The 27,122-nt window shown below is 43.7% G+C and overlaps 1 protein-coding gene across 1 annotated transcript; it reads left to right on the top strand.

The window, feature by feature from the left end:
- Positions 1-2,512: 2,512 nt before the first annotated feature.
- On the top strand, positions 2,513-27,076 carry VGLL1 (vestigial like family member 1). The gene is made up of 5 exons (XM_004064938.3): positions 2,513-2,594; positions 6,262-6,500; positions 18,869-19,288; positions 21,045-21,098; positions 26,728-27,076. The coding sequence occupies exons 2-5, from the start codon at positions 6,287-6,289 to the stop codon at positions 26,814-26,816; spliced, it is 777 nt and encodes a 258-aa protein (XP_004064986.1). The 5' UTR covers positions 2,513-2,594; positions 6,262-6,286; the 3' UTR covers positions 26,817-27,076.
- Positions 27,077-27,122: the final 46 nt, after the last annotated feature.

The raw sequence follows: 27,122 nt of genomic DNA on the forward strand, positions 1-27,122 counted from the left end.
GATTACCTGGGTGGTGAAATAATCTGTACACCAAACCCCCATGACACGCAGTTTACCTATATAACAAACCTGTACATGTACCTAAAGTAAAAGTTTTAAAAGAAAGGATAATTAAAGAAGGAAGACATGACTGAGCACAGATTTGAATGGAGTGAGAGAACTCATCACAGGGATGCCTGGGGGGTGGGCATTCTGGGAAGAGCAAATGGTGAGGGTAAAGACTAGAGGGTGTTTAGCCTGTTCAAGGAGGAGCCAGGAAGTCAGCGAAGGGGAGTGGAGTGAAGGGGAGAGTGGTAAAAGGTAAGAACAGAGATGGAGGCAGGGACCGGGTCAGGGAGGGCCTTGTAGGCCATGCTGTGGGAAGAGAAGCAACTAGAAGCTTTTTCTAATTGATACATAATATTTGTATGTATTTATGGTGTATATGTGATATTTTGCTACATGTATAGACTGTGTAATGGTCAAGTCAGGATATTTGGGATGTCAATCACTTCGAGCATTTTTGTTTGTTTGCTTTGTTTTGTTTTGTGTGTGTGTGTGTGTGTGTGTGTGTGTGTGTGTGTGTGTGTGTGTTTGAGACAGGATCTTGCTCTGTCACCCAGGCTGGAGTGCAGTGGCGTGATCTAGGCTCACTGCAGCCTTGACCACCTGAACTCAAGCGATCCTCACCCTCCCCAATAGCTGGGACAACAGGTGTGTGCCACCACACCCAGCTAATTTTTTTTATTATTTGTAGAAACGAGGTTTTGCCATGTCGCCCACGCTTGTCTCAAACTCCTGGGCTCATGCGATCCTCCCACCTCAGCCTCCCAAAGTGCTGGAATTATAGGCGGGAGCCACTGCACCCAGCCTCCACCTTGAGTATTTAGGTGTTGGGAACATTTCAAGTCTTCTCTTCTAGCTATTTTGAAATACATAATACATTGTTGCTAACTATAGACACTCTATTCTGCTACCAAACAGTAGAAGGTTTGTTTGAATATAGAAGAATACCTTCTATTTAACTGTAGTTTAGAGCCTCTGTTCTTCTTCCTGCTCCCACCCACACACCCTTCCCAGTGTTTGGTATCTATTCTCTACCCCCATGAGACAAACTTTTTTCATTATAATATTTTAAACAAGGAGTGACTGCATTCCATGTTCTAAAATGGTCACTATGGCTGTCTTGGGATGAATGGTTTAGAAAGGGATAAAGGTGGAGGTCAGGAGTCCAGTTAGGAGGCTGTGGTGGTGGTGGTCCTGGGGAAAAATGATGAGGGCTTGGACTACAGTGAATGTTGGAGAGGTAGTGAGAAAGCACAGATTGGAAAGCATCTGGAAGGTAGAACTTTCAGGATATGTGGATGTGTTCCTCCAACCCCTCTAGTGGGTTTCCTTCTCACTTACAGGAAAAGCCAAAAGCTGTAGCGTGGCCAATGAGGTCCTATGTTACCTGGTCCTCATCTTCTTTTCCCCTCACTCCCTCTCCTCTAGCCACACTGGCCTGCCTTTCTGTGAACAGATTAAGCACTATCTCACCTTTTGAATTTGATGTTCCCTCAGGTATCAGGAAAGCAGGTGTCCATGTGGTTTTTCCCCCTCAGGGTTCTGCTGAAGTGTCACCTTATCAGAAAATCCTTTTTTGGCCACCCTCTATAAATTAGCACCTAGCCTATCACTCCCTGTTCTTCTACCCTGCTTAATATCTCTTTATAGTACTTATCACCATCTGGCATTGTAGATATAACGTACATATGTGTATATATACACAAAAACATATAACATGTGTATGTATTTATTCCATGAGGACAGGGATTTGGTATGTTTTGTTCACTATAGAACACAACCCCCAGAACAGTGCCTGGCACACAGTTGGCATTCAATAAATATTTGTTGAATTAATATTGATGAAGTAGACAGAGGAGCAAACAATGGTTCCAGGATTTGGGGCCTGAATAATGGTGCCACTTACTGAGGTAATATTGAGGGGTTTTTAAAATGAGGATTAGGATCCCCTCCTCCAAACCTCCTGCCCTGAATTGCTTTGCGTATTGCAGATTGAGAGAAGTCCTTTCTCCCTCTTTGGCCAATGGAAGCCTGTGACAAGTCCAGACTCCTAGGGGTCTGAGCTCTCTTTTTCTTCCTATGGAGAGAGAGGGAAAAACTAGAGATAAACCAAACTGACTTTCAGTTCCTGAGACTGATGTGACATCGGCTTGATCTAAACCCCAAAGCTGATGTTTTATTTGTTGTTGACTCTGTGTATGGTTTTGGACAAACAATTGGCCTCCCATTTTAAGAGACAATCTCACAAAATGCTTTTTTTAAACCAAAAAGAAAGAAATGAAAAAAAAAAAAAAGAGCTACCATGTTCCTCATTCCTGCAGGTGCCCAACCAGGTTGACTTGTTGGAGTACATTTTCTGCATTCTTAATAGATAGCTAGCAGGAAACGCCTTGTACAGTCCCAGCTAGAGGGGCGGAAAGTAACAAGGAGGTGGGGGTACAAATCCTCAGCTCCTGCTTCCGCAAGCACTAACCTGCTCTGAAGTGAGCCAGGCAGCTCTGGCCATCTTTTCCCAGCCATAGAATCAGGTGATGGTCCAGAATTAAGAGGTAAGAGAATCTGGGGATTTTTTTTCTGGGGAGAAGGAAAGAAACTTAACTGGGAAGAAATGGGGGTAGTCATCAAATACTTTGCTCAATGAGATACAATCTGGTCCCCTTGGGGATTTCGTTCCAAGTGATTGGTTTGACAAACTAACCCCTCTGACTTCCCACCCTACCCCAGACTGCTAGGTACCATTTTGGAGAAGTGCGGTAAGTGCGTCCATGCAGGCAGATTGTGGTAGAGTTCTGGCCAAAATGCTGGTTTGGGATTCTGTGCTCAAATCTTTCTTTCTTTCTTTCTTTCTTTCTTTCTTTCTTTCTTTCTTTCTTTCTTTCTTTCTTTCTTTCTTTCTTTTTCTTTCTTTCTTTCACTTTTTGTTCTTTCTTTTTTTTTTCAGAAGTGTGGGCAATATTTGAGGGAGCACTTTCTGTCTTTGTATCTTGTGAGATGGGGAAGTTGCAAACTGCCTGTTGTTTAGTAATTATGCCGTTCTGGCGGTACCACTGGTAAAACTTGGCCTTGGGGTTTTGTCTAGTACGAGAGGCTTTTGCTATAAGCCAGGCACTGATATGGAAACATCTTCTCTGGGAGACAGCCACCCTTTCTTTAGCCTCACTGACATCCCCTTCTATCCAGCTTTGCAGCATCTCTTTCTCTTAGGCGAGACACACCCCAGCAATTAATTCATGAATGAAGAGACCTCTTATGGAGGGCTCATTTGAGGATGAAGCTCCTCATGTTTCTCCAGAGGTAGAGTGAGATGCAGTTCTTCATAGGACTAAGCCAATGACAGTTCTCAGAATTTTAATATTCCTCAAATACAGTTTCTCTCCACTTTGGTCCAAGTGCAGCCCAGGGAGTTGCTTGTGAGCCGATCCAGAGAAGTAGCCTATGGCTTTCCTTTTGATTATGTGCGGTGTGGTTGGGGAGGAAAAGAAGGGCATAGGTAGTACTTATTCAGTGAATACTGAATTTATTATTCAGGATGCCCAATTGCCCACGGACTGAGCTCTCTAAGGTGAAGGGGCTGAAACACCACCTCTGACTTTCTCCATCTCTAATATTTCCTGACTGTAGCCAGTTGGCCTGGGGCATCTGTGGATTCTACCCAAGGACACTAGGCACATGCTTCAGGGCCCTAATGTCTTCAGGGTCCTACCAGCTCCTTCCCTTGTGGCTTCAAGGGGAGTTAGCAAAGAGAGATTGCAAGCTGTGTCAAGCCTGAACCTTGAGCAGTGGCCACTGGAAATTCTGAGAATGAGAGGGTGAGTCCTCCAAAGTTGTTCACTGGCCCCTCCAGCAGCAGGCAGAGGCTTCAAGGAGAAGCCCTGAGGGAGCAGACAGAGTTGGGAGTTGCTGCCTGCGTTATCTGAAGGAAACCAGATGGCTGGTTTAGGGTTCTGGCTTGAGGCCCCCTAGGGATTAGGAGATAGATGGAGAGACTGAGGCCCATAGAGGAGAAGGGACTATTAGACCCAATGGGTAGTCCATAAGGAATGGTGAAGGTAGGACAGAAGTTAACGCCAGAAAGACCTAGGTTGAAATCCCAGCTCTGCCACTCCCCAGTTGTGTAGCCTAGGCAGTCTATTTCACCTTCTTTAAGACCCAAATTGCTCATCTGTAAAATGGGGATAACAATACCTAATTTGAGGGTTATGAAGATTGGAGAAGATAGGTGTGTAGTTTCTGGCACACAGTAGGTGTTCTGTAAACTGCAGCTTTAAAAAAGTACTGCCTCCATGCTTCTCATTGCTTTATAATTCATAACACCTTGGTTTTTATTTCTGTCCCTTCAAATATCAGAATAGATCATGAGCTTTTTCTCTAAATAAAGGAATAATTTACCTACAGTGAAATGCATAGGTCTTACGTGTAAAATTTGATGAGTTTTAACAAATTTATCCATTCATGTAGTAACCATCTCCCTCATCAAGATGTAGAACCTTTCCAACACCCCTGAGGGCTCCCTCATGCCCTTTCCTAGTCAATCTCTCAATCTCTACCCTACAGGCAACCACAGTTCTGAATTTCATCACCGCAGATTATTTGTGCTTGTTTCATGTATGTGAAATTGTATAATATGTGGCCTTTAGTGTCTGGATTCTTTCACTCAACATGTTTTTGAGATTCATACATGCTGTTGTGTAGATTGGTAGTTTGTTTGTTTGTTCTTTTGCTGAGTAACATTCCATTGTGTAAATATGTCACAGCTAATTTATTTATTCTCCTGGTGATAAACATGTGGGTACTTTCCATTTTTGGTTACTATGAAGAAAGCTGCTGTGAACATTCACGTACATGTCTTTGTGTGGACATAGTTTTTATTTCTCTTGGCTATGTGTACCTAGAAGTGAGATTGCTGGGTCACAAGATAAGAATATGTTTAACTTTATAAGAAACTACCAGTTTTTCAAAGCATTTGTTCACATGTTTTTGGAAAGTAAGCGTGAAATGGATTCGTTTTTGAGCTAGTACCTGGTTACGCTTAGCATGACTGTCAACCAGAGGAAACATTGGTTACTTAACACCTACATTATGCTAGGTGCTAGGAATAAAGAAATGAATATGAAATGCTGTTCTCAAGGATCTCATAAACTAGAGAGAGAGACAGTCTATTAAACTCTAGTCATTTTCACTAAATTGACAAGAATGAATAGGTCAAACCCATCTTTAGCCAGAGCACATGGCAAGTCAGATTCGGTGATCAAAGGTAAAGAAGCATCCTGACAGGCTACTTCCCTAGTAAAGAAAGGCCACAGCATGTCTTGAGGGCCCACTGTGTGCCAGGACCTGGTCTGAATGCAAATAGCCAGCCTCTGCCCACAAGGAACTCCCAAGGTGGGATATGATGATACCAATGATGGAACCCAAGCTTAGGGCAGTTCAATACACAGCTATTGAGCATCTACTCTATTCCAGGCACTGTTCTAGATACAAAAGATGTGCTGGGGAACAGAGCTGACAATCTTACAATCTTTCAGGAGGTTTCCACCAATGGTGACAACATTGGTATGAAAATGTTTTTTTGTACATCTGCATTTTGTTCAGAATATATCTGTTGGAGTCCTTAGAGATGGTGTTGTTTGTAATTGCTAGTTTCTAAGATGGGATGTGGGTAGGTGCAGGACACAGTCTTACATAGATTAAGGCGTCAGGGGAGTAGGAGAATTTGATGTGTTTACTCCTCTGCGTGCAAGTGGTCAAGATGGAAAGCAATGCCTACTATTGAAATTGTCAAGCACCAACTGGATTGCCTGGTCAAGCTCTCCATGGGAGCCCATGGTAGTTCTCGGCCAACCTTGGCTCATTCGTTTAGGAGAAAGGCACTTCCCCAGGAGGCAAGTTACTCTGCTATTTGGCCTCAATGTCCTCCCACCTCCCCATTTCCTGATGCTCTCTCTAGTCAGGTTGCCTGATCATTCTCATTTGTAAGAGAAGGCCCCTTCTCAGCACTTCATGGAGATTTGTCGTGTTGTCCCTTGAAGACTGATTAGACAAGGCTTCTCAACAGCATCGTCATTGACCTTTAGGAGCTATGTGGCTCCCTGGGGCCCCAGTGAGCACGTGTACCTGGTGGGAGCAAATTGCTTGCCCCCAAGGACACTGCTCACCCAAACCACAGCCAAGCCACTCGGTAAATAGTGCCAGTGACATTTTGCCTTTGGTCCACAGCTATCACCTGTGTCATTCACTCACAATGGAAGAAATGAAGAGGACTGCCATCCGGCTGCCCAAAGGCAAGCAGAAGCCTATAAAGACGGAATGGAATTCCCGGTGTGTCCTTTTCACCTACTTCCAAGGGGACATCAGCAGCGTAGTGGATGAACACTTCTCCAGAGCCCTGAGCAATATCAAGAGCCCCCAGGAATTGACCCCCTCAAGTCAGAGTGAAGGTGTGATGCTGAAAAACGGTGAGCATGTGGGGAGGGAGGGAGCTGGGATTCCCTATCAAGGCTGCCACGGATACACCAGTTCTTTGATGTACTTGACACACTTGGACACTTATATGTTTGCTAAAGGCAAGTTGCTCTGACTAGTGAGAAGCCACACCCCTTCCTAGAAGTTTAATGTCAAAATGGGGCTGCCATCTACTGCTCCAACCTCACCTCCCCAGCCCTGTCCTCCAGAAACTGGCTTCCTTCTGTCCTTCATGTTCGCTTTGATTTCTTCCTGGCCTTTGCACAAACTGTTCTTTGTCTGCAAAGCTCTTCCCTCCCTTCTCCTAATTAACCCACATTCATCCCAAGATCACTTCTTTAGGGCAGCTTTCCCTGACCACCCACACCCCCAAGCATTCAAATATCCTATTACAGATTCTCCTACCGTTCTTTAACTCTCCTTCACAGCCCTTGTCACAGTTGCAGTTTTTACACTTTTATAATTATTTGACTATTGCATACTCCTCCATTAAATGAAAGTTCTGTGAGGGCAAGGACCATTGCTGATTTTGCTTAATATTGTATTTCTAGCATCTAGAAACAGTGACTGTGACATAGGGGACAACCAACAAGGATTTGTTGAATGAGTAAATGAACATACAAATATGCAAATTTGTGAGCACTATATCTAGGTACAAAGAACCTTGAAATTTCCATAAAAGACTAAAACATAAGTTAGAATCTTGCTGAATAAGCCATTAGAGCAGAAGTATGTTATGATAGTTTTTAAATGTTGATAATATTTGCATTTTATATAATTTATTTCCATAAATGGAATGTTCCCAGTTGTAGAGAGGTGGTTTTGAAAAGTTTTAAAATCAAAGCTGGCTGGGTGTGATGGTTCACACCTGTAATTCCAGCACTTTGGGAGGCCAAGGCAGGAGGATCACTTGAGGTCAGGAGTTTGAGACCAACCTGGCCAACATAGTGAGACCCTGTCTCTACAAAAAAATTTAAAGAAATTATTCAGGTGTGGTGGCTCATACCTATATCTCCGGCTACTAAGGAGGGTGATGCAGAAGGATCACTTGAGCATGGGAGGTTGAGGCTGCAGTGGGCCATGATTGCACCACTGTACTCCAGCCTGAGTGGCAAAGCAAGACCCTGTCTCAAAAGAAAAAAAAAAGTAAAGCTACTGGAAAAAGAAAAAAAGAAGTTTAATGTAAAAATGGGTGCTGTTTAATCAAATCAGTTCACCTATTTTATTATTTCCTCAATCATGTTAAATGCTGGGTTTACTGCTCAGCACACAATGAAACTCCACAACTATTTACTGTAATCATTATCAGTATTTTTCCTCTTCTTCTGTTTTTTAGAGACAGGGTCTCACTCTGTTGCTTAGGCTGGAATGTGGTGGCGCGATCATAACTCACTGCAGCCACGAATTCCTGGGCTCATGAAATTTTCCCGCCTTAGCCTCGCAAGTAGCTAGAATTATAGGTATGCGCCACCACACCCAGCTAATTTAAATTTTTTTTTTTTTTTTGTAGAGACAGGATCTCGCTATGTTGCCCAGGCAGGTCTTAGATTCCTGACCTCGAGCGATCCTCCCACTTCAGCCTTCCAAAGTGCTGGTATTACAGGTGTGAACCACCACACCTAGCTAGTATTATTATCACTATTATTATTACTATAGGCCTGATGGGGCAGGAACACCAAAGCATCTATGAAAAGAAAACGCATGTCCCATGTAGGTGCTCCCAGCCTCTTCTCAACTAATAGTGCATGGTTTGGTGAGCAAGGGCAGGGGCCAGAGGGAAGTAGATGAATAGTCTTGCCACATCCCTTTCCCACCCTTCATAGGGCCAGGTGTGTCTATTTGGTAATTGTTAAGAAATAAACAGTCGTACATCTCAAAACAGTTACTTCAAGATAACTAAGTCAAAATGTGCACATCAAAATATCCAGGTTTGAAGGAAGCCTTAAACATCACACTAGCAGGGGCTGTAGTATGACTTTCACGGACCCTGGACACTTTTGTCTTCATGGACCTCCTTCCTCCACAAAAACATTAAAAGTTACATTTTATGACTGCATTGGTATAAAGATGAATATAATCCAAGCTGAGTTCATGTTTTAAATATATTCAGTATCATTGTCATATTCATTTTTTCTTCCGATTTTAAAATATTTTTGTGGGCCCCTAAAACTATTAATGGGTCCTAGGCACTGTGCCTCCTGTGCCTAATGGAGAAGTCACCCTCGCCAGCTGGATGTCACTCAATATGGCTCCCTTTACCTTTTTGGAAAGTGAGCAAATATATCAGGGTCTGGTGGATTTCAAGAGCTCTTTGTTGGTGTTGGTGAGTGCACATGTTGAACGACTTGCTCCCACTGGAAGACATACGTACCTCCAAGTGGGGGCTTTTGTGTAAAGTGGACAAGTGGGGCCTCTGCCTCCAGGCAAAGAGCTCCCCTGTTTCCAGATGCCATCATTCTGGCTTTGCTTTTTGGGACTGGAGAGGGAGTTGATGTGTATCTGATGTATTCACCTTTGCAGAATTTACTTCTCTCTTAGAATTTACTTTTGCAGTCAATCAATGTGGTTTTCTCAGAGAATCTTGTGGGTTAAATAAATATGTGGAAGGGCATAGGGTAGCAGCAGATACTAAATGAAATGATGTGGAGCTTGCTGTTAAAATGGGCAGGAGGGGGTGTGTGGGGAGCGGGGAGGTGATGTTTAAGAGTGTGCTGAATAATCACAACAGAAGCAGGAATGACCATGGTCTTGAATCATTTGGGGGATTGACATGTGGTAAGAGCTGAGAAATGTGGTGTGTGGGATTCAGAAGATCTAACTGACTCCTTGGAAGTGTCAAAATCTTGGGCAGTTAATACACAGACAAGTATACTGACTTCGGCTATTTGACTCTGATTTATTTCTGAACACATTGGCTTGGATTCATTATAATCATTCCCTTGTAAGCATCATCAAGCCATGGTCTCACTTTCTCTATTCTACTTGCCTGGTAAAACCCAAGCTGGGATAAAACCAACTCTTGGCCTATTGCCCCATTTCTCTGCTTCATTTTGCAGCAAAACTCAAAATTGGTATTTATGTGTACTCTGTCCTTTCCTCTCATGCTCTCTAAACTCCATTCCACTCATGCTTTCAACCTCATCACTCCTTGAAATCGCTCTTATCAAGGTTACCCAGTGACCTCCACTTTCCAAATCCAATGGTCCCTATCTGTCCTCATCTGATTTGACCTATCATAACATTTGCTACAGAAGATTGCTCTCTCCTCATGAAATACCTACTTCGCTTGCAGTCAGCCCATAACATTATGCTTTCTTGGTTTTCCTCCTGCCTCCCTGGTTACTATTTCTTCTCAGTCTCCTTTGCTATATGTCCTTCTCTCTCCAACTTCTAAACATTTCAGGGCCCCAGTACTCAGGTCCCAGACAACTCCTTTCTCTGTCTACACTTACTGTCTTGGTCTTAAATGCCATCTATATGTTGAGCAATTCCAACTGCATATCTGCAACCCAGAATGGATTTCAGACGTGCCTGTCTAACTGCCTACTTGATCTTCACTTAACATGCCTAATAGGAAACTCAAACAAAATAGCTCCCAAACTGAATAAACTCTTAATTTCCCCCTCAACCTGCTCTGCCCACAGTCTTTCCCATCTCAATAAATGGGAGCTGCACCCTTCCAATTCCTTGAAGTCATGCTTAACACCTCTCTGTCTCACACCCCACATCCAATCCTTTTGGAAATTGTGTAGGTTCTATCTTCAAAATATCCAAGATCTGACCGCATCTTCTCACCTCCGTTATCACCTGGGTCCTAGAAGCTATCATCGCCCCCCGCTGAATTGCTGCAGTCACCTCCTAATTGGTCTCATTGCTTCTTCCCTTCCTCTCCTTCAGTCTATTCTTAGGAGGGCAGTCAGAATGGTAGCATTAAAATGAAAGTCACACACTATCACTCTTTTGTTCAAAACCCTCTGACAGCTTCCCATGTCACTTGGAATCATATCCAAAGTCTATAATGGGGTCCTACCTCATCTGGGCCCCCGTTGTCTTTCTGATCTCATATCTTACCACTTTCTGCCTCACCCGCTCCAGTCTAGGCTCCTTGGTATTCATAAACTATGCCAAGGACAATCCTGCCTCAGGCCTGCCCTTTGCACATGGTCTCTCCTATCCCTGGAATGCTCTTTCCCCAGATACCTGCATGGCTTCACCTTTCTCCATTCAAGTCTCCACCTGGATGTCACCACTTCAAACAGTCCTTGTCTGAGCAATCTATTTAAAAAATGAAAGCCCCCACCCTCTCACGTCTGTCTTCTTACCCTGCTTCATTTTTCTTCTTAGCATTTGTCACCACCGGGCACATTATATGTTGTATTTCTTTCTCGACTCCTCTCTCCCTTTACCCTCTGAGCTGCGTGGCAGTAGGGACTCAATCTGTTAACTGCTGCTTTCTAAGTACCTACCACAATGCCTGACACATGGAGGCACTCAATACATACGGCTTGAACGAATGAAATTATGATTTTGATCACAAGGTGTTAACCCTACAGATGGGGGTCACCATAGAGAGGGAGTACGGTGTGGTGTACAGCTTTAGAACCACTCAGCATGGGGCCAAGCCAGCTCCATCACTTACTAACAGTGTGATCTCCAGACATATCACTTCTCCTCTCTGTGCCTCAGTTTCCTCATCTCTAAAATGGAATAATATTGAATTATAGGACAGTGCTTGCGAGGAGTCAATGAGATAATTCATGTCAAGTGGCACATAGTAAGTGCAATGTAGTCCAAAGCTTGAGTTGAGTTTTTGAACAGCTAAGATAGATGTGAGGACCTGTGTTCAAAACACCAGGTTCACAGAACAGCAGGCATCTCCCATAAGCCTCCAGGTTTTCAGGGGATTCTGTTTCATGGCTGCCATAGAGTTTCCTGTGCCTTCTGATTTCACCTTGACCTTCTGTGAAACCCCTGCCTGCTGAGGGAAGTTGGGCATGGCCCTGTTCCTTGCCCAAGCCAGCCTTCACAGGCCAGATAGAGAGGTGGCTTGGTTCTCCATCTTCCTTCTTGGTTGTTGCATTTTCCCTATAAGAACCCCACAAATCCCTTGACTGTGAAGATGTTGTCTCCCTCACAGAGTGTGGTGCGGGCTAGGCAAATATTTGTCCGCTGATTGAGCAAATGAAGGAAAAACTGCCTCCCTCAAAGCCTCTCTTATCACCACTAGGAGTCAAGTTTCTCATAAGCTCTGCTGCTTCAGGGGAGGACCCCATGAAAGGCTTCCAGTCCCACAGAGGTTCTCACTGGAGGTGTTATATGACATACATATGGCTTTGAAAATGGTGGGAAATCTTTCAAGTGGCCTTTCATTACTGATTGTTAGTATCCTCTCAAACCCTACAGACCAGCACCAGGCCGTCCAGCCCAGTTAGGCCATTCCAAGGAGAACAGGCTCCCATTCATGGGCTCCCATGGCCGACTCGCCCACATTCTAAGGGCTCTCTGTTGAGCCAAATATGCAAGACCCAAACACAGAGACCCGTGTGGCTAGGAAATGCCGTCAAATTTCCTGGCTTCTCTTCCCCAATCAGTGTTGTGTTTTTATTTACTTATGTATAATTTATACTGGCTGTACTTCAGAAAAGAAAATACAAGTTGAAGGTATCTTTGAATTATCTCCCTTTTAAAAGGACATTGGGAATTTTAGAATCAGTAACTAGAGAAGCTTCAGTAACTATAGTTTGTAGGGGGCATGGTCCTGGTACATATGCCACCCTGTGTTCTTCTTGTCCTGTCCCCAGCCCCAGTCCTGAGGCCGGCCTCAGGCCTGGCAACATTGCTCTAGGGCTGCTGAGAGAAGGTGAGAGGGTATATACATGGGCCTTTAGAAGTCTCAAAGGATCCAGCCTCCTTCTCTCTCCCCTCCCATCTGCCATAATCAGTAAGGGTAGGGAAGAAATGCTGGCTTTAAAAAAAAAAAAGTGTAAATATCTATGTGAGATATAGTCATGCTAGTTGTTTATGGCCCTTGTAAATACTGACAGTTTCCTGTCCTCTTTTCTCGTAAGGAAAAGGAATCTATCTGCACAAACATATATGGAGCTTCCAGCGAATACCAGACACCACACTAAAATTAGTGCATTTTACTTCAGTCCACGAAATCCACTGTGATTTATAAAGTTCAAAGACAGGCAAATCTAACCTATGGTGTCAGAAGACAGGATATGGTTACCTTTTGGGGGTGTTGTGACTGAGAGGGGTACGGTGTGCTTCTGGGGTGGTGATCAGGTTCTGTTACTCGAGCTGGGTGCTCATTACCCAGTTTATGAAAATTCCCCCAGCTGCACACTTCCATTTGTGCATTTTTCTGCATGTTGGTTGTGCTTCACAAAACTATTTTGCAATGGATATTATTATCCTTATTTTACAGAGCAGGAAACTGCAGCCCAGAGAAGGTAAGTGTCTAGAGATGGGTCACACAGCCAGTGAGTGATAAAGATTGAAACCCAAGTCCATCGATCTCCAGAGCCAGTCTCTTGAATACCCCATTGTCTTGCCTTTGTACACTCTGACAATGCCCCAGCAAGAGGATTTAATACCTATAAGGACTATCGCTAATAATGTATATAATGGCTAACACTTTTTGAACACTTTCTGTGTGCCAGGCCCTTTGCTAGGGTCTGTCACGTGGATTATCTCACTGAATCTTCACACCAACTCTACTGGTTAACTCTGACTATGTCCATTTTCCTGATGAGGAAACTGAGGCTCAGACAGTCAAGTGACTTGCCCAAGATCTCTCAGCTAATATGGGGAGTCTATAGTATTTGCCGGCAGATGGAATTGATTTCAGATCTTAGCCACTCAGCATTTCGAATACTAGCTCATATTCTGTGTTTGATCTCTATTTTCAGTTGGGAAAAGGAACCTGGATATTCATCCAAAGACTAGGTACCCCAAGGAGGCAGCTGTGAAAGAGGGGAAGGAACTGAGAGGCCCCTCTGGTGCCCTGGAACAGCACAATCTCCTCTAAGCTGTCCCTCCATCCCCAGTGTTATTTTGACCTCAGCTAATGCAAACAATATGCTTTTTGTACTTGGGGGTGAATGGATGAAGTGCAAGTGCCACCAGCAAAGAGGGCAGAGAGGGAAAGTCAATGCGTGCAGATCATGCAGGCCAAAGGTTGGACTTTCACAGTGCAAAGTGTGCATGTGTTCAGAGGGTTCTTGATTTCAACTTCATCATAAAATGAGATTTGTAGGCCAGGCATGGTGGCTCACTCCTGTAATCCCAGCACTTTGGGAGGGCCAGGCATTCAAAACCAGACTGGGCAACATAGAGAGACCCTGTCTCTACAAAAATATTTAAAAATTGTCCAGGTGTGGTGGCTCACACCTGTATTTCCAGCTACTCAGGAGGCTGAGGCTGAGGCGGGAGGATTGCTTGAGCTTGGGGAAACTGAGGCTACAGTGAGCTATGATCTTGTCAGTACACTCCAGCCTGGGAGACAGTGAGACCCTGTCAAAAAAAAAATCCCACAGAATTTGCATTAAAAGATGCAGAAAGAGGGAGAAGAGAAGGAAGGAAAGAAGAAAGGATAGATGGAAGGAAATCAGGCAATCATGGATTAGTCGTTCACAGCTGTGACTTGTTTTTTGGGAGCTTCACGTGTCAAGTGGTTTCTTACATTTTTGCTTAAAACATAATTTTTACTATTTACAAACATAAAATATACTCCTTTTTGGAAATTTAGAAAACACAGATAAGCATTCAGGAAACAAAAACCACATGTGCATCCATGGACATGTACTAATTTTTACAACGTGACATCATTTTGCACAGAATGGGTTGTAACCTGCTTTTTTAAAAAATTCAACAATGTCATATCCACTTCTCCATGCCATTAAATGTTCTACTACAACATCATTTTAATGGCTTAAGAGTATCATTTTATAGATGTACCAAATTAATTAAAATTTTTGGATATTTAGGTTGTTGCTAATCTTTCGCTATATTATACAAATCACTTTGAACATCCTTGTGGGTACATTTTTACATGCATCATTGACTATATCCTTAAAATAAATTGCTACAAGTGGAATGCTTGGGTCAAAGAGTACACACAAATTTTAGGGTTTTGATATTTACCGACAAATTTCTTCCTAGAAATGTTATGCCAATCTGCCAGCCCTCCAACCCAAGGAGAGTGTAAAAGTGCCCACCTCACTGCATTCTTTGCAATATTGGGGAGGCATAGTTGGTAAGAGCATAAGGTTTGGAATCAGACACCTCTACCACTTGCTAGCTGTGTGTCCTTAGACAAGTCACTTTAACCATTCTGGGTCTCGATTTTCTCATCTGGGTTGCTGTGAGGATCACATGAGATCATGTATGCAGAGTGCTAAGTAAAGTGCCTGGCCCATAGTGAGTACTCAATAAACAAAAACTACTATATATTTACAAATTGTTCCTGCCCACCTCTGATGTGTTATTCCCTGGGAATGGCCACAGACTGAGCAAAGACTTCTGAAATCCCTCTTTTATAACCAGTATCTACTCCAGCCTCCAAACCAGCCCTGAAGTGCTGCTGCTGCCTCTGCTGCTGCTGCCTCTGCTGCTGTTATGGGCCCCTTGGCTCAGTCCTTTCTGCCCCTCCCTTCTCCAGCACTAGGTGACTGTTGGCAGGGAGGGTTCTTAGGCCTCGTGCATTAATGACCATCTTGCTTTTTCTCACGTTGATTGTGCTGAGTGTTGCAAACCAGTAAAGAAACCCAGAGTGGCTTTTTAAACTGAAATGATGAATAATAACAACAGCAACAGCTACCACTTATTGAGTGCCAATTGTGTACCAGGCACTGTGCTAAACCTTTTACATGGATGGTCTCATTCAATCTCATAACAGTCTCAGAGGTGGGAGGGGACTTGCTCAGTGTCACATAGCTAGGAAGTGGCAGATCTGGGATTGGATTCCAAGCCTCTCTGACTTCAAAGTCTGTGCTTTTAACCACTTTCATCCTGCTCTCTTCGATTTAGAAAGGTTCAGTGGGGAAGGGTGTGTATGTGTGTGTGTGTGCATGTTTGTGTTTATGAGTGTGTACATGTTTGCAACTGTGCATATGTATGTGTGTTTGTGTGTAAATAAGTGTGTGCACTCATTAGAATAATACTTTTTCAGGGCCACTATGTGCTAGGCACTGTGCAAGTTCTTGGGGATATAATGGTGAACAAAAGAGAAATGATCTCAGCTCTCGCCAAGCTTACTGATGATAAAGAAGACCAATAGTGAATGAATGAATGTAAGAATTAAGAAATAAATAAATTACAGTATTACTGCCATGAAGGAAATAAACAGGGTGCAGTCACAGAAAGTAACAGGGTCACAAACTTTAGATTGGAAGTTGAGGGAAGGCCTTTCTGAAAGGGTGACATTTAAGTTTGTATGTTGAAAAACTAACCTGGAATAGGAAGTCAGGGCCTCCATGCAAGGATAAAGTGGAGGGAAGGTACTCTGGAATGGCGGCAAACTCATAAGTGCCTGAAGGTGTTTTCTAGAGTGTTCTGGGGCTCCCAAAAGTGTATATGGGTGGAAATGTGTGGTGCCTCTGGGTATGCATGGAAGGCAGGGGGAATGGCCTGCCAGTTTCACCGAAAAAGGGCAGTGCAGGAAATGGAGACCAGCTCTCTCTGGACAGGTTTTGTCTCAGGACCAACAGCATCAGGAATTCTAGAGGGATGAATGGGACTAAGAGGTAGGGTCTAGATGCCCAGGGTTGAAGTTAGTGGAGTGGAAGCCATTTGTACTCCTGCTGAAAGAAAAATCCTAGCCTGACCCATGTATGCCTGCATCAGGGTGTTTCTTACCTGCTCTCCACTCATTCATGTGGTCAGGGGCTTGAGAAGGCAGCAAATTCTGCCCTGGAGCTCCCTCTCTCACTTCTAGAGGTAATTAATAGGGGGCACTTGGATGAAAAAAATGTCACCAGGGTCACTTTTAGTAGCAGCAGCAGCCTTGAGCCAGTGCGGGTTTGTAGTTTAAGAGGTCTTTACCCATCCACAGGGTAGGTGGGAGTGGCTGCTGGAGCAGTTGGCCCAAGAGGCCTGAAAAAGAGAGGCCCACTCAAATCCAGGGTCTCCACTCCATGGGCCACTGACTTCCAAGCCTAATCTGGAATGATGTGTTTCCCCAGGCCACCCAAGGCCCGCTGTTGGATCACTGTGAATTTGGGGTTAGGACACCCTGTGCGTGCCCATAAGCTCCCATCCAAACTGTGCTCTGGGGCACCTGGTGACCATATATGACTTTGGACTGTGGCACACCAACCCACTTCCCTTAACATTTCAGAGAATTCTAGAAAGGAAGCAGTTAAGAGAAATACTCAAAACATTCTGGGGCTCTGCTTTCCACATTTCAAGCATTCAGCCCCTAAGTCATATGTATGAGATCTGTAAGGCCTGTTCAGATGGAAACTGCCTAGTTGTCAGGGGCTACGCTTTGTTTCTAATTTGTGCTTAGGACATGCAGTACCCTCATTCAATATGAAACACAGACTGTGATTACACCAAATTAGCTTAATCACTCTCTTTGTGCACTGAATTGCTTCTGGCCTGGAGATATCAATTTTCAGAAGTAGCATTCACCCTCACCAAAACAAATCTTAATATATTGTCTTGCCTTTGGTTTCATAAGAAGGGCCAACCATCCCCCATCACTCACTGTGAATGGTGTGAGATATTGGGGAGAATGTCTTTGCCTTGAGGGCTTGGACTTCTGTTCCTATCCTTTCTGTCACACTGAGTGACGGCACTCCAGTAACACTGGGCAGGCCTCTCAGAATTTTTTATCTTGTACACAATCCAGTCAAACCAAACATTCAATAGCGCTAGGAGAGGTTTGTATGGGAAAGAGGACCAGTGTCCCAGACATCCTCTCCAGCCGGCTAATCTTCCTTTGTCTCCACACCCACCCTCTCTCCATTATCTTGGATAGATGATAGGCTCCAGGCTTTAAGAACTGTCTGGAAGAACTCTTTCCCTCCTCCCTTCTTGCCTGAGTGGGTGTTGAGAATGGGGAAAACATTCATCCTTGTCCTAAGCTATCCTGGACATTTGAGATCTCAGATTCAGCGGCTATCATAGGCACAGTAAGAATAGTGTCTATGGGACCAAAGGACACTCCATCCCTCTTAACCAATCCACATGAACTTCACAAGAAGAAACTAAGTCACCTCTTGACCCTCAGAATTCTGCTTTTGCAAAATGGGGTCCAAGCAACTACTTCCCTCCCCATTACTTATCGTTCCAGCTCACTTCCCTTCTTGGCTAATCTGTTTTTGCTACCTTGGTTCAGTCTCTTAACATCCCTGTGCCTCATATTACTCTGGAAAATGTGGTTTTAGCTCCTAGAGTTGTGTGAGTGACCAGCACAGGTAAGTGTTAAGCCCTTTTTAAAGTTCTGTTGAGTCCCCCTATTTGGTGTATTTAAAACACCAGCTGTAAAATAAAGCTAGATGATAGCAGCAACCAAACACAAATCAAGCATGTTTACTTCCAGAAAAGTATCCTTAAGGAGCTGGTTGGATCCGGGAGCAAAGGTATCTATACAGAGATGCTCATTGTAATGCTGTTAACATAATAGAAAAAAATGGAAATAACCAAGCAGTGCACAAATATGACATTTGTTAATTACTGCCTTACCGTGGACTACTTACTGTACAGCACTTTAAAAAGCTGGTGTTTGGCTCTCCCCCTTCCCTTCCTTTCCCTTCCCTTCCTTTCTTTTTCTTTTTTTCTTTCTTACCGAGTCTTACTCTGTTGCCCAGGCTGGAGTGCAGTGGTGCAATCTCGGCCTACTGCAACATCCGCCTCCTGGGCACAAGCAACTCTCCTGCCTTAGCCTCCCGAGTAGCTGGGACTACAGGTGTGCACCAACACACCCAGCTAATTTTTGTATTTTTAGTAGAGATGTGGTTTCACAGTATTGGCCAGGCTGGTCTCGAACTCCTGGCTTCAAGTGATCTGCCCAACTCGGCCTCCCAAAGAGCTGGGATTACAGGCATGAGCCACTGTGCCTGGCCTATTCATTTCTATAGGAGGCTTTTCATGATATTTTAATGAAGCAAAAATGGCTTGAATAACAATATATGTTGTGAAAACAATGCATACATGAATAGAAACCAATCCTAGAAACAGTACACCTACGGAGGACAGTGGCTGTTTCTGGATATTATCATTAGGATGATTTTATTTTAGCTTTTCTGTATTTCCTTCAAGTTAAAAAAATAGAGTATGTATTAAAAAAAAAACTACATCCATTTTGAAAACAATAAACACCTAACATGTCTCCTAAATCTTTCCTTCTCAGATGATAGCATGTCTCCAAATCAGTGGCGTTACTCTTCTCCATGGACAAAGCCACAGCCAGAAGTACCTGTCACAAACCGTGCCGCCAACTGCAACTTGCATGTGCCTGGCCCCATGGCTGTGAATCAGTTCTCACCATCCCTGGCTAGGAGGGCCTCTGTTCGGCCTGGGGAGCTGTGGCATTTCTCCTCCCTGGCCGGCACCAGCTCCTTAGAGCCTGGCTACTCTCATGCCTTCCCCGCTCGGCACCTGGTTCCAGAGCCCCAGCCTGATGGGAAACGTGAGCCTCTCCTAAGTCTCCTCCAGCAAGACAGATGCCTAGCCCGTCCTCAGGAATCTGCCGCCAGGGAGAATGGCAACCCTGGCCAGATAGCTGGAAGCACAGGGTTGCTCTTCAACCTGCCTCCCGGCTCAGTTCACTGTAAGGAAATCCTACAGATACTTGGAGGGGTGCCTCTGATTGGTTGTGGTTGAGAGTGAGTTGGCATGAGATGAGGTGCCAAGACTAATTGCTGCCACTCTGGACATAGGGCTGCTGAGGGAAGGGATGTTCTGCTTAAATGTTCCATATATCTTCACTAGGCTTCATTGACATTCACAGTTTAATAGCTAAAGGGTTACATAGATAGCCAGCCAGATGGACTTGGCCCGAAGTACTCACCCTAGCCTGTCAACTTGGCCTTACCTTAGAAAAATGATGGGCTGCTGCGTAATATCGCAGGGTCCTGTGTTTACCTCATTGGGAGCAATTAAATAAGCCATTTGCAGAACAGAGCTCTGTGACGTACCTACAGGCTCAAACTGTAGCCTCCAAACAGGTTGGCAACTTGCAGTGATGTCAGGCTCCAGGCAAACAACAAGGGCAATCTATACCAACCATCTGCTCCACACATTAAAATTCAAAGCGACTGTAGAGGCAGCCCCATTGCTGCTTGGAGACCTAACAGTGCCTGGCTGTCCTTGGCTTGCTCCTGCACTCTGGGATCCTCCTGCTTGGTTTCCCTTGGGTTCCTGCTCCCTGACCACCACCCCTCCCCTGAACTAAAAACACCCTTAAGGCTCACTCACCTCTTCATTCACTCATTCACCCAGCAAATATTTAATTTGCGCCTACCAGATGCAAAATATCCATCAGAAAACAAGGCTCCCTTCTTTGTAAAAGGACGGGGAAGAATTGGCATTAATTATACTTCCACCAAAAAATCAACCTACTCTGTTGCAAGATTTGCCTTTCATATGAAACACTTATAAATATATATTTTATAGTCTCATGGAACCAAGTCTGCATCCTCTGTCATTCTGTACTCTGGACGAATTTTCTTTTGCAGCTTCCTTGTCCATACATAGTGTGGTTCTAGTGTTCCATGCCTGAAAGAAATTACTAGAAGCCATCTTTACACTGAACTAAGCATATAGTAAACAAAGGGCCTGTTCAGCATAGCCTACCTAAGTCAGGCACTGTGGTCTATTCTAATGTGGAAAACAAATTTCCCATTAAAATACCACTCTGTCATTTCCAGAATTTGATTAGGAATGTACTTAAGGAGTAAATCATAGAAGTGTCATGTTTGGGAAACCTGTGAAATTTCCTACCCCTCTACTCTTTTTCAAAAGTCCTTTCCTACTGGATTCACAGGGAAAATTAGGCCAACTGTGCTTGTATATATGCCTGTGCATACACACAGCAGAGCCCTGTTTCGACAGTAGGTTAGAACACAGATGGCTGAAATCATCACCTTCCAAACTTAGCAACTCTTTACAGTTCAAGTCCAATTCAGCAAATATTTAGTGAGCATCTACTGTAAGCCAGGCACATCATGGTGAAACTAATGCAGGCATTGTCCTATTCCTGAAATCTCAAGACACATTCACAAACAAATGGTTATCACCAAAGTCTTCATGCTCTACTCATGTTGACATGAGTTGTATTAATTGGTGACTGAAGTCCAGGATCTGTTGAGGAAGTCAGTGACCCTTAATCAGGAACACTGCCTTGGAAGGTAGTGGACCTTTAAAACAGAAGCTTCTCAGTTTTTGTAGCATCTGATACGAGAGAATATGCTAGATATTCATAAACTTACGGCCAGGCAATGTGGGGCCCCTGGAATGCTACTGGGCACTCTCTAACCTAGTCCTAGAAATTTCAGTTCCAATAATGTTTTCTTCTTCTTTTCTAGATAAGAAACTATATGTATCTCGTGGATCTGCCAGTACCAGCCTTCCAAATGAAAGTAGGTATCTGGTCCAGCCTTTGATGGTGTGTGTCTGTATCCTGAGAACGAACTTGAGAAATAAGGCTTCTGTCTACTACTGGAGACACTGGTAGTATAAAACCCAGAGTCTCCAGTAATGGACGGGAGCCTTATTTCTATCACTCAGTGTTTTCATAGATAGAATTTGTTTCATTTTAGCCTCAAAAAAGAGTATATTCACTTCCTATCTTGTAAAATTTTATTTTGCTATAGAAGCAACTCTCCTTAGTTTCTTTTTTCTTTTCTTTCTTTCTTTTTTTTTAACCTGAGTTTGACTTAACTGAAGTAGCCAAGGTGACTCAGAAAAATTAAGAAATTCATGAGGATGAGGATTAGCTTGCTGTGTCCCAGATGTTCAGTTTTCAGCCTAGTATTCTTTTATTTATTTCTTTTTTTTTAACCTGAGCTGGACTTAACTGAAGTAGCCAAGGTGACTCAGAAAAATTAAGAAATTCACGAGGATGAGGATTAGCTTGCTGTGTCCCAGATGTTCAGTTTTCAGCCTAGTACATAGGGCCACCCCAGGACTCTGCAGTCAGTGAAAATGTCAACTGAGGCGTGACGCCAGGACTCTGAGCTCCACACTCGATTTGAAAGTGGTGTCAGTGGGAACTTACAAAAGAGGACAATCTGGGTGGAATGACAGGAGGATCTTCATGACCTGGGTTCAGGGTTCAATTGCCAGCTTTATTATTTACTTGCTTCAGGAACCTGGTCACATTTCTTAACCACTTCATGCCTCAGTTGCTTCATTTTTGTCAAATAAGCATAAAATAGTGCCCACCTCATTGGGTGAGGTGTGAGGAGTAAATGAAATAATGTATACCAATGCTTAGAATAATGGCTGGCACATTATTCTAAGCATTGGCATACATTGAACCATCAAGAAGTCTTTTTGGAGGGCATCCTGTGTTCCCCAAGCTGTGCTCTGTGTGCTGTGTTTAAGAGAGGACTCAAGCTGGGTGTGGTGCCTCACACATGTAATCCCAGCACTTTGTGAGGCCAAGGCGGGAGGAACACTTGAGCCCAGGAGTTAGAGACGAGCCTGGGCAACATAGCAAGACCCTCATCTCCATAAAAAATAAAAATAGAGAGGATCCAAAGGAAGACCCACTACCACAGCCCCTGATCTCAGGCATTTGACAGTCTGGTGTGAAGTAGGGGTGAGGGCAATCTATAGACCCCACTAGAATGTCAACCCCATGAGGACTGAGACTTTGAGAGGTATACCACTGTATCCCTAGCACCTTGCACAGTGGTATACAAATTTGTTGAATAAATGAATGAGTGAATGCTGGAAACAATAAAAGAGCATTTAACAAGGAAACGGTAAGAAAATGTAGTAATGTAGTAAAAATTATTCCAGTGTAGTAAAAATTATTCTGTTTGATGTCTTTGTGTGAGAGACAAACAAAACAAAAACCAACCCTGGTGATTAATTGGCCATGCCTCCGTGAGGAGATTCATTTAGAGCTGGTTCAAAAGCCTTAGCATGGCCAAGGCAGGCATCACATAAGTCCCTGCCCAAGGAAATGAGTTCTGTTGGCCTTCTAACTTATGAAAGGCAAGGATTGTAGTGTTTCCTGAGTACTTGTTACTAGTTTCTACATTTGTTTATTGTGAGTCTCAGAATTACTGATAACTTGATGCTTAAAATTGTTCATAGACTAAAACTAACAGCAACAACAACATGTATTGGGTGTTGACTATGAGCCACATACCACTTACTCCATCTTGCTCAGTCCCCACCATGACCTTGTGAGGTGTATGTGAATATGTCCTAGGTGCTTTACTCAACTGATATTCAGTAAATAGTGATTGAATGAATGAATATCCCCATTTTATAGATGAAGAAACTTGATCTCAAAAAGGTGAAAGGACTTGCCTTAAGTCACACAGCAGCAAGTGGCAGATGCAGTATTACCTCCTTGCTCTCACAGCGTCATAAAATTATCAGAAACAATTCCAAGTTAAATCAAGTATACAACAGTGAAAATTAGTCACTGGTGAGATTATTTTACCACACATGAGTTCACTGTCTATCTGGGACCAGGGCACTATCCTAAAATAAAGGAAGGGGGATGCAGAAGGCTCAGAAAGCAAGCAAAAGAGCAAAGAAAAATATACCTTTGGGAAAGAAGGTGGGGGATGTTCTTTCCTTGCAGAGAGTAGTTGAGGAAAGGTGGCTATGCCAACAGGCCCAAGTCCGCCTTTCTAACACTGTGGCCCTGGGCAGAGGGAGGTAACATGGAGCTGAGAGGAAGAGAAGGGACTTCCTAGGGCTCCAAGTAAAAGGACAATGGAACCCAGCAAAGCCCATGCTCTTAAACATGACACCAGTCTCCCAATCTTGCCTGATGGTACGAACCACCTGGGGAGCTTGTTCACTGCCCAGATCCTGCTCCCCCACTTCCTGGGGGAGTAGATTTGGCATGAGACTCAGTTGCCTCTTCCTGTTTTATTCTTTTTTTGTTGTTTGTTTTTTTGAGACGAAGTTTTGCTCTTGTTGCCCAGGCTAGAGTGCAATGGCGCAATCTCGGCTCACTGCAACCTCTGCCTCCTGGGTTCAAGTGATTCTCCTGCCTCAGCCTCCCAAATAGCTGGGATTACAGGCACCCGCCACAATGCCCGGCTAATTTTTTGTATTTTTAGTAGAGATGGGGTTTCACCATGTTGATCAGGCTGGTCTTGAACTCCTGACTTCAGGTGATCAGCCCGCCTTGGCCTCCCAAAGTGCTGGGATTACAGGCATGAGCCACCGTGCCCGGCCTCATGTTTTATTCTTTATATAATTTATATTAACCTCATTTCAAAGTGAACTACATGAACCTTTCAGTGGAAATTTAGGTTGTTCTGAAGGATTTCCTATGTGAGGCTCCAGAAAAATATTTGTCAAGGAAGGGAGGCAGAGTCTCCTCCTGCCCCGCCGATACGGCCCTAGTCCCCTCATGTGGGCTGTCACGCATCTATGAAGCAGGGGCATGTGGAGCAGAAGAGTCATCAGAGCCAAAAGGGTAGTCAGAGAGACCTTGGAGAAAGACATTCTGGAGGTTAGTCTCACAAACGTTGGTCAAAAGTTTTAGTGAATTTGATTTTATCTTTTGGTCGGTAGAAATAGATATACTGGTTATATATTGCTTCAATGGCTACAAATAATAATAACAGTTGATATTGCTAATTGCCAGACACAGAACTATAATATACATTGGAGATATAACAGTGAATAAAATTGTCTTGGTCCCTGCCCTCATAGAGTTAATAGTTTCGTGGGGAAGACATGCCCACCCCCAAAGGGAAAATACAAAATATTTGCAAGTTATGATAAGTGGAGTGAGGAAAACACATGAGGTGTTGAAATAGGGAAAAATGGGGGCCAACTTTAGATAAAGTGTTCAAGGGAGGCCTTTCTGAGGAAGTGACGTGTGATCAGGGTCCTGAATGAAGTGAGAGAGCCAGCTCTGGGAAGAATTAGGGCAGAGATGGAGGGAGGTGGAGGAAATTGTCCCTGCAAAAGCCCGAGATGTGTGTGAAGAATGGAAAAAAAAAAAAAGACCAGGGTGACAGGAGTGGAGTAAGAAAGGAGAGAGTGTGGTACAAGACAAGGCTGGAGAGGTAGGCAGGGGCCAGGTGGTGCAGGGGCCTTATGGGTCACATTGGGAGTTGAGATTTCATATTCTAAGTGACATTGTGAGCCATGGAAGGATTTTATGTGTGATCCAATTTGCATCTGATAAGATCACAAAAGCTGTTCTGTAGAGGACACATTGGAGAAAGGGAAGAATGAAAACAAAGAGGCAAGAAGCATGAGAGGATGATAGCCTGGATTAGGTGGCAACAGCAGAGATAGGGGTATTTGAGATCTATGTGGGAGGGTTAGCTCTTAGGACTTGGTAATGGATTAAATAGGAATGGCAAACAAACGGGAAGAATCCAGGTTATCTCCTAGGTTTCCTGTTTCAACAAATGGATAGGAGAATACAACCGTTTTGGCCATGTCAATTCTGAGGTGCCTATAAGACATCCAAGTGTATATACCTTTTAAACAGTTGTATATGTAAGTGAAGAAAGTCTGGGTAAACATTTGGGATGTATATTAGTCCTGTACATAAGTGGTATTTAAGGCCATTGGATGTGATCACCTAGGCAGAGGACATAGACATAGAAGAGAGGAGAGCTGCAGAAAGAGGCCTGGAGGGTGACAATATTTAGACTGGGGACATGAGGAACCAACGGAGGAGACTGAAAAGGTGTAGCCAGTGTGATAAGAGAAGAACCGGGGCAGTGTGGTACATAACAGAAGCTAAAAGAGGTAAATGTTTCAAAACAGAAGGAGTGATCAACTGTGTTAAAGGCTGTGGAGAGATCAAATAAGAGAAGGTCAAATAAGAAGAAATTCCTATTGGATGTGGCATCAGAGATTTTTGTAGATTTGTTAAGAGCAGTTTTCATTATGTGATGTGGACAGGAGCCAGACTGAAGTGGGCTGAAGAGTGAACCAGAGATGAGAAAGTGGAGATAGTAAATTCAAGGAGCTTCTTAGAGAAATTTAACATTGAAATGATAAAGAGAAAAAGGGTGTTAGCTAAAGAGGCTAATGGGGTTTGAGAAGGTCTTTTTTTAAGAGGCAAATATTAGAGCCTCTTTGCATGATAATGGGAATGATCCAATATAGGAGGATGAAGGTAACTTGAAGGGTGAAGTCATTGAGAAGACAGAAGGGACATGTAGAAGCATTGACCTTTCATAAGAACAGGGGCTGTTCTGCCATTGAAAGTATACAAAAGAAAGCCAATAAGGACACAGATGCAAATTGATTTTCAGGCTTGCTTGTGAGGAGACTAAAAAGTACTAATCTAACGATTTCTATTTTCTCAATCAACTGTGGAGCAAGACAGCAAGAGTGTGGGATATTTAAAGAGAGTGAGAAAGTATGAAGAAGTCTTCTTGGGCATTGGGAAAGCAAAGCCTGATAGTAGACAAACATAAGTAGGATTTCTGGGTGGTGATCTGAAGTCTGAGCTCATGAATTTTAAGTGCGAACTCTCAGTTGGGTTGTGCAATTTTCATCAGTGATGTTAGCTTAGCGTAATGTGCAGAGAAGGCAAATGGGGACGCTCATCTAGGGGTGAGGTTGTGGCAAGTGAGTATGAAGGACAGAGAATAAGGAAAAGGAGTTGAGGGTGGGCAAGACCCATTGAGAATAGGTTGAGGCTGTGGGTTTCCTACGTTTTCAAAGTTTGAAAAGAAGCTGAAAAGTCTCAGTCTGGTCCTGATGAATGACATACTTTCACTTGAAAACTTTGGTTTCTCAATCCTAACAAAGTGACCCCCAAATGCAATTGTTGAGAAATCTGATAACTTGCTTATTAGAAATTGAGTAAACTGCCCGTCACAAGTTGAATAAATTCTGTTGTGGCTGCAATAGAATTTATTCTGTATCCAGAGCATTTCTTGGATGCAGTTTCATGAGTTTCTGTCTTCCCTTCCTCTGAGGTTGAGGACTCTGGTATCTGACATCCCACAGGTGTTCATCTGGACCCTGGAGGAGACTTACAGCCTTCCATAGGGGCCTAACTGGCTTTCATTAACCATGTAACTTCTCCTTTAGCTCTTTCAGAGTTAGAGACACCTGGGAAATACTCACTTACACCACCAAACCACTGGGGCCACCCACATCGATACCTGCAGCATCTTTAGTCAAGTTGGAGGAGAAAGACAACACTTGGTCTAAGACATGGCAGCAAGACATCCCTGCATATTGTTCCAGATAAAAATGAAAGCTGCTCACACCCACTTGCCTCCCCAATTTGTTAAACAGCTTCGTGTCTAGTATGAGCTCAGTACTTGCCCTGTGAAAATCCCAGAAGCCCCCGCTGTCAATGTTCCCCATCCACACCCTGCTTGCTCCTGTGTAACAGCTCAGATGATGAATAATAATAAAACTGTACTTTTTTGGATGGTGCTATGCCGGGTTCTAATTTCTTTCACATCCATCATTTCATT

The sequence above is a fragment of the Gorilla gorilla genome, chromosome X (genome assembly GCF_029281585.2).
Source record: "Gorilla gorilla gorilla isolate KB3781 chromosome X, NHGRI_mGorGor1-v2.1_pri, whole genome shotgun sequence".
Taxonomy (NCBI): Eukaryota; Metazoa; Chordata; class Mammalia; order Primates; family Hominidae; genus Gorilla; species Gorilla gorilla.

Coding starts and splice junctions, on each gene's coding strand:
- VGLL1 (XM_004064938.3), top strand. CDS start 6,287: ATGGAAGAAATGAAGAGGACTGCCATCCGGCTGCCCAAAGGCAAGCAG. Junction 6,501..18,868: donor AGGTGTGATGCTGAAAAACG/GTGAGCATGTGG, acceptor TTTCCTTCTCAG/ATGATAGCATGTCTCCAAAT. Junction 19,289..21,044: donor GCCTCCCGGCTCAGTTCACT/GTAAGGAAATCC, acceptor CTTCTTTTCTAG/ATAAGAAACTATATGTATCT.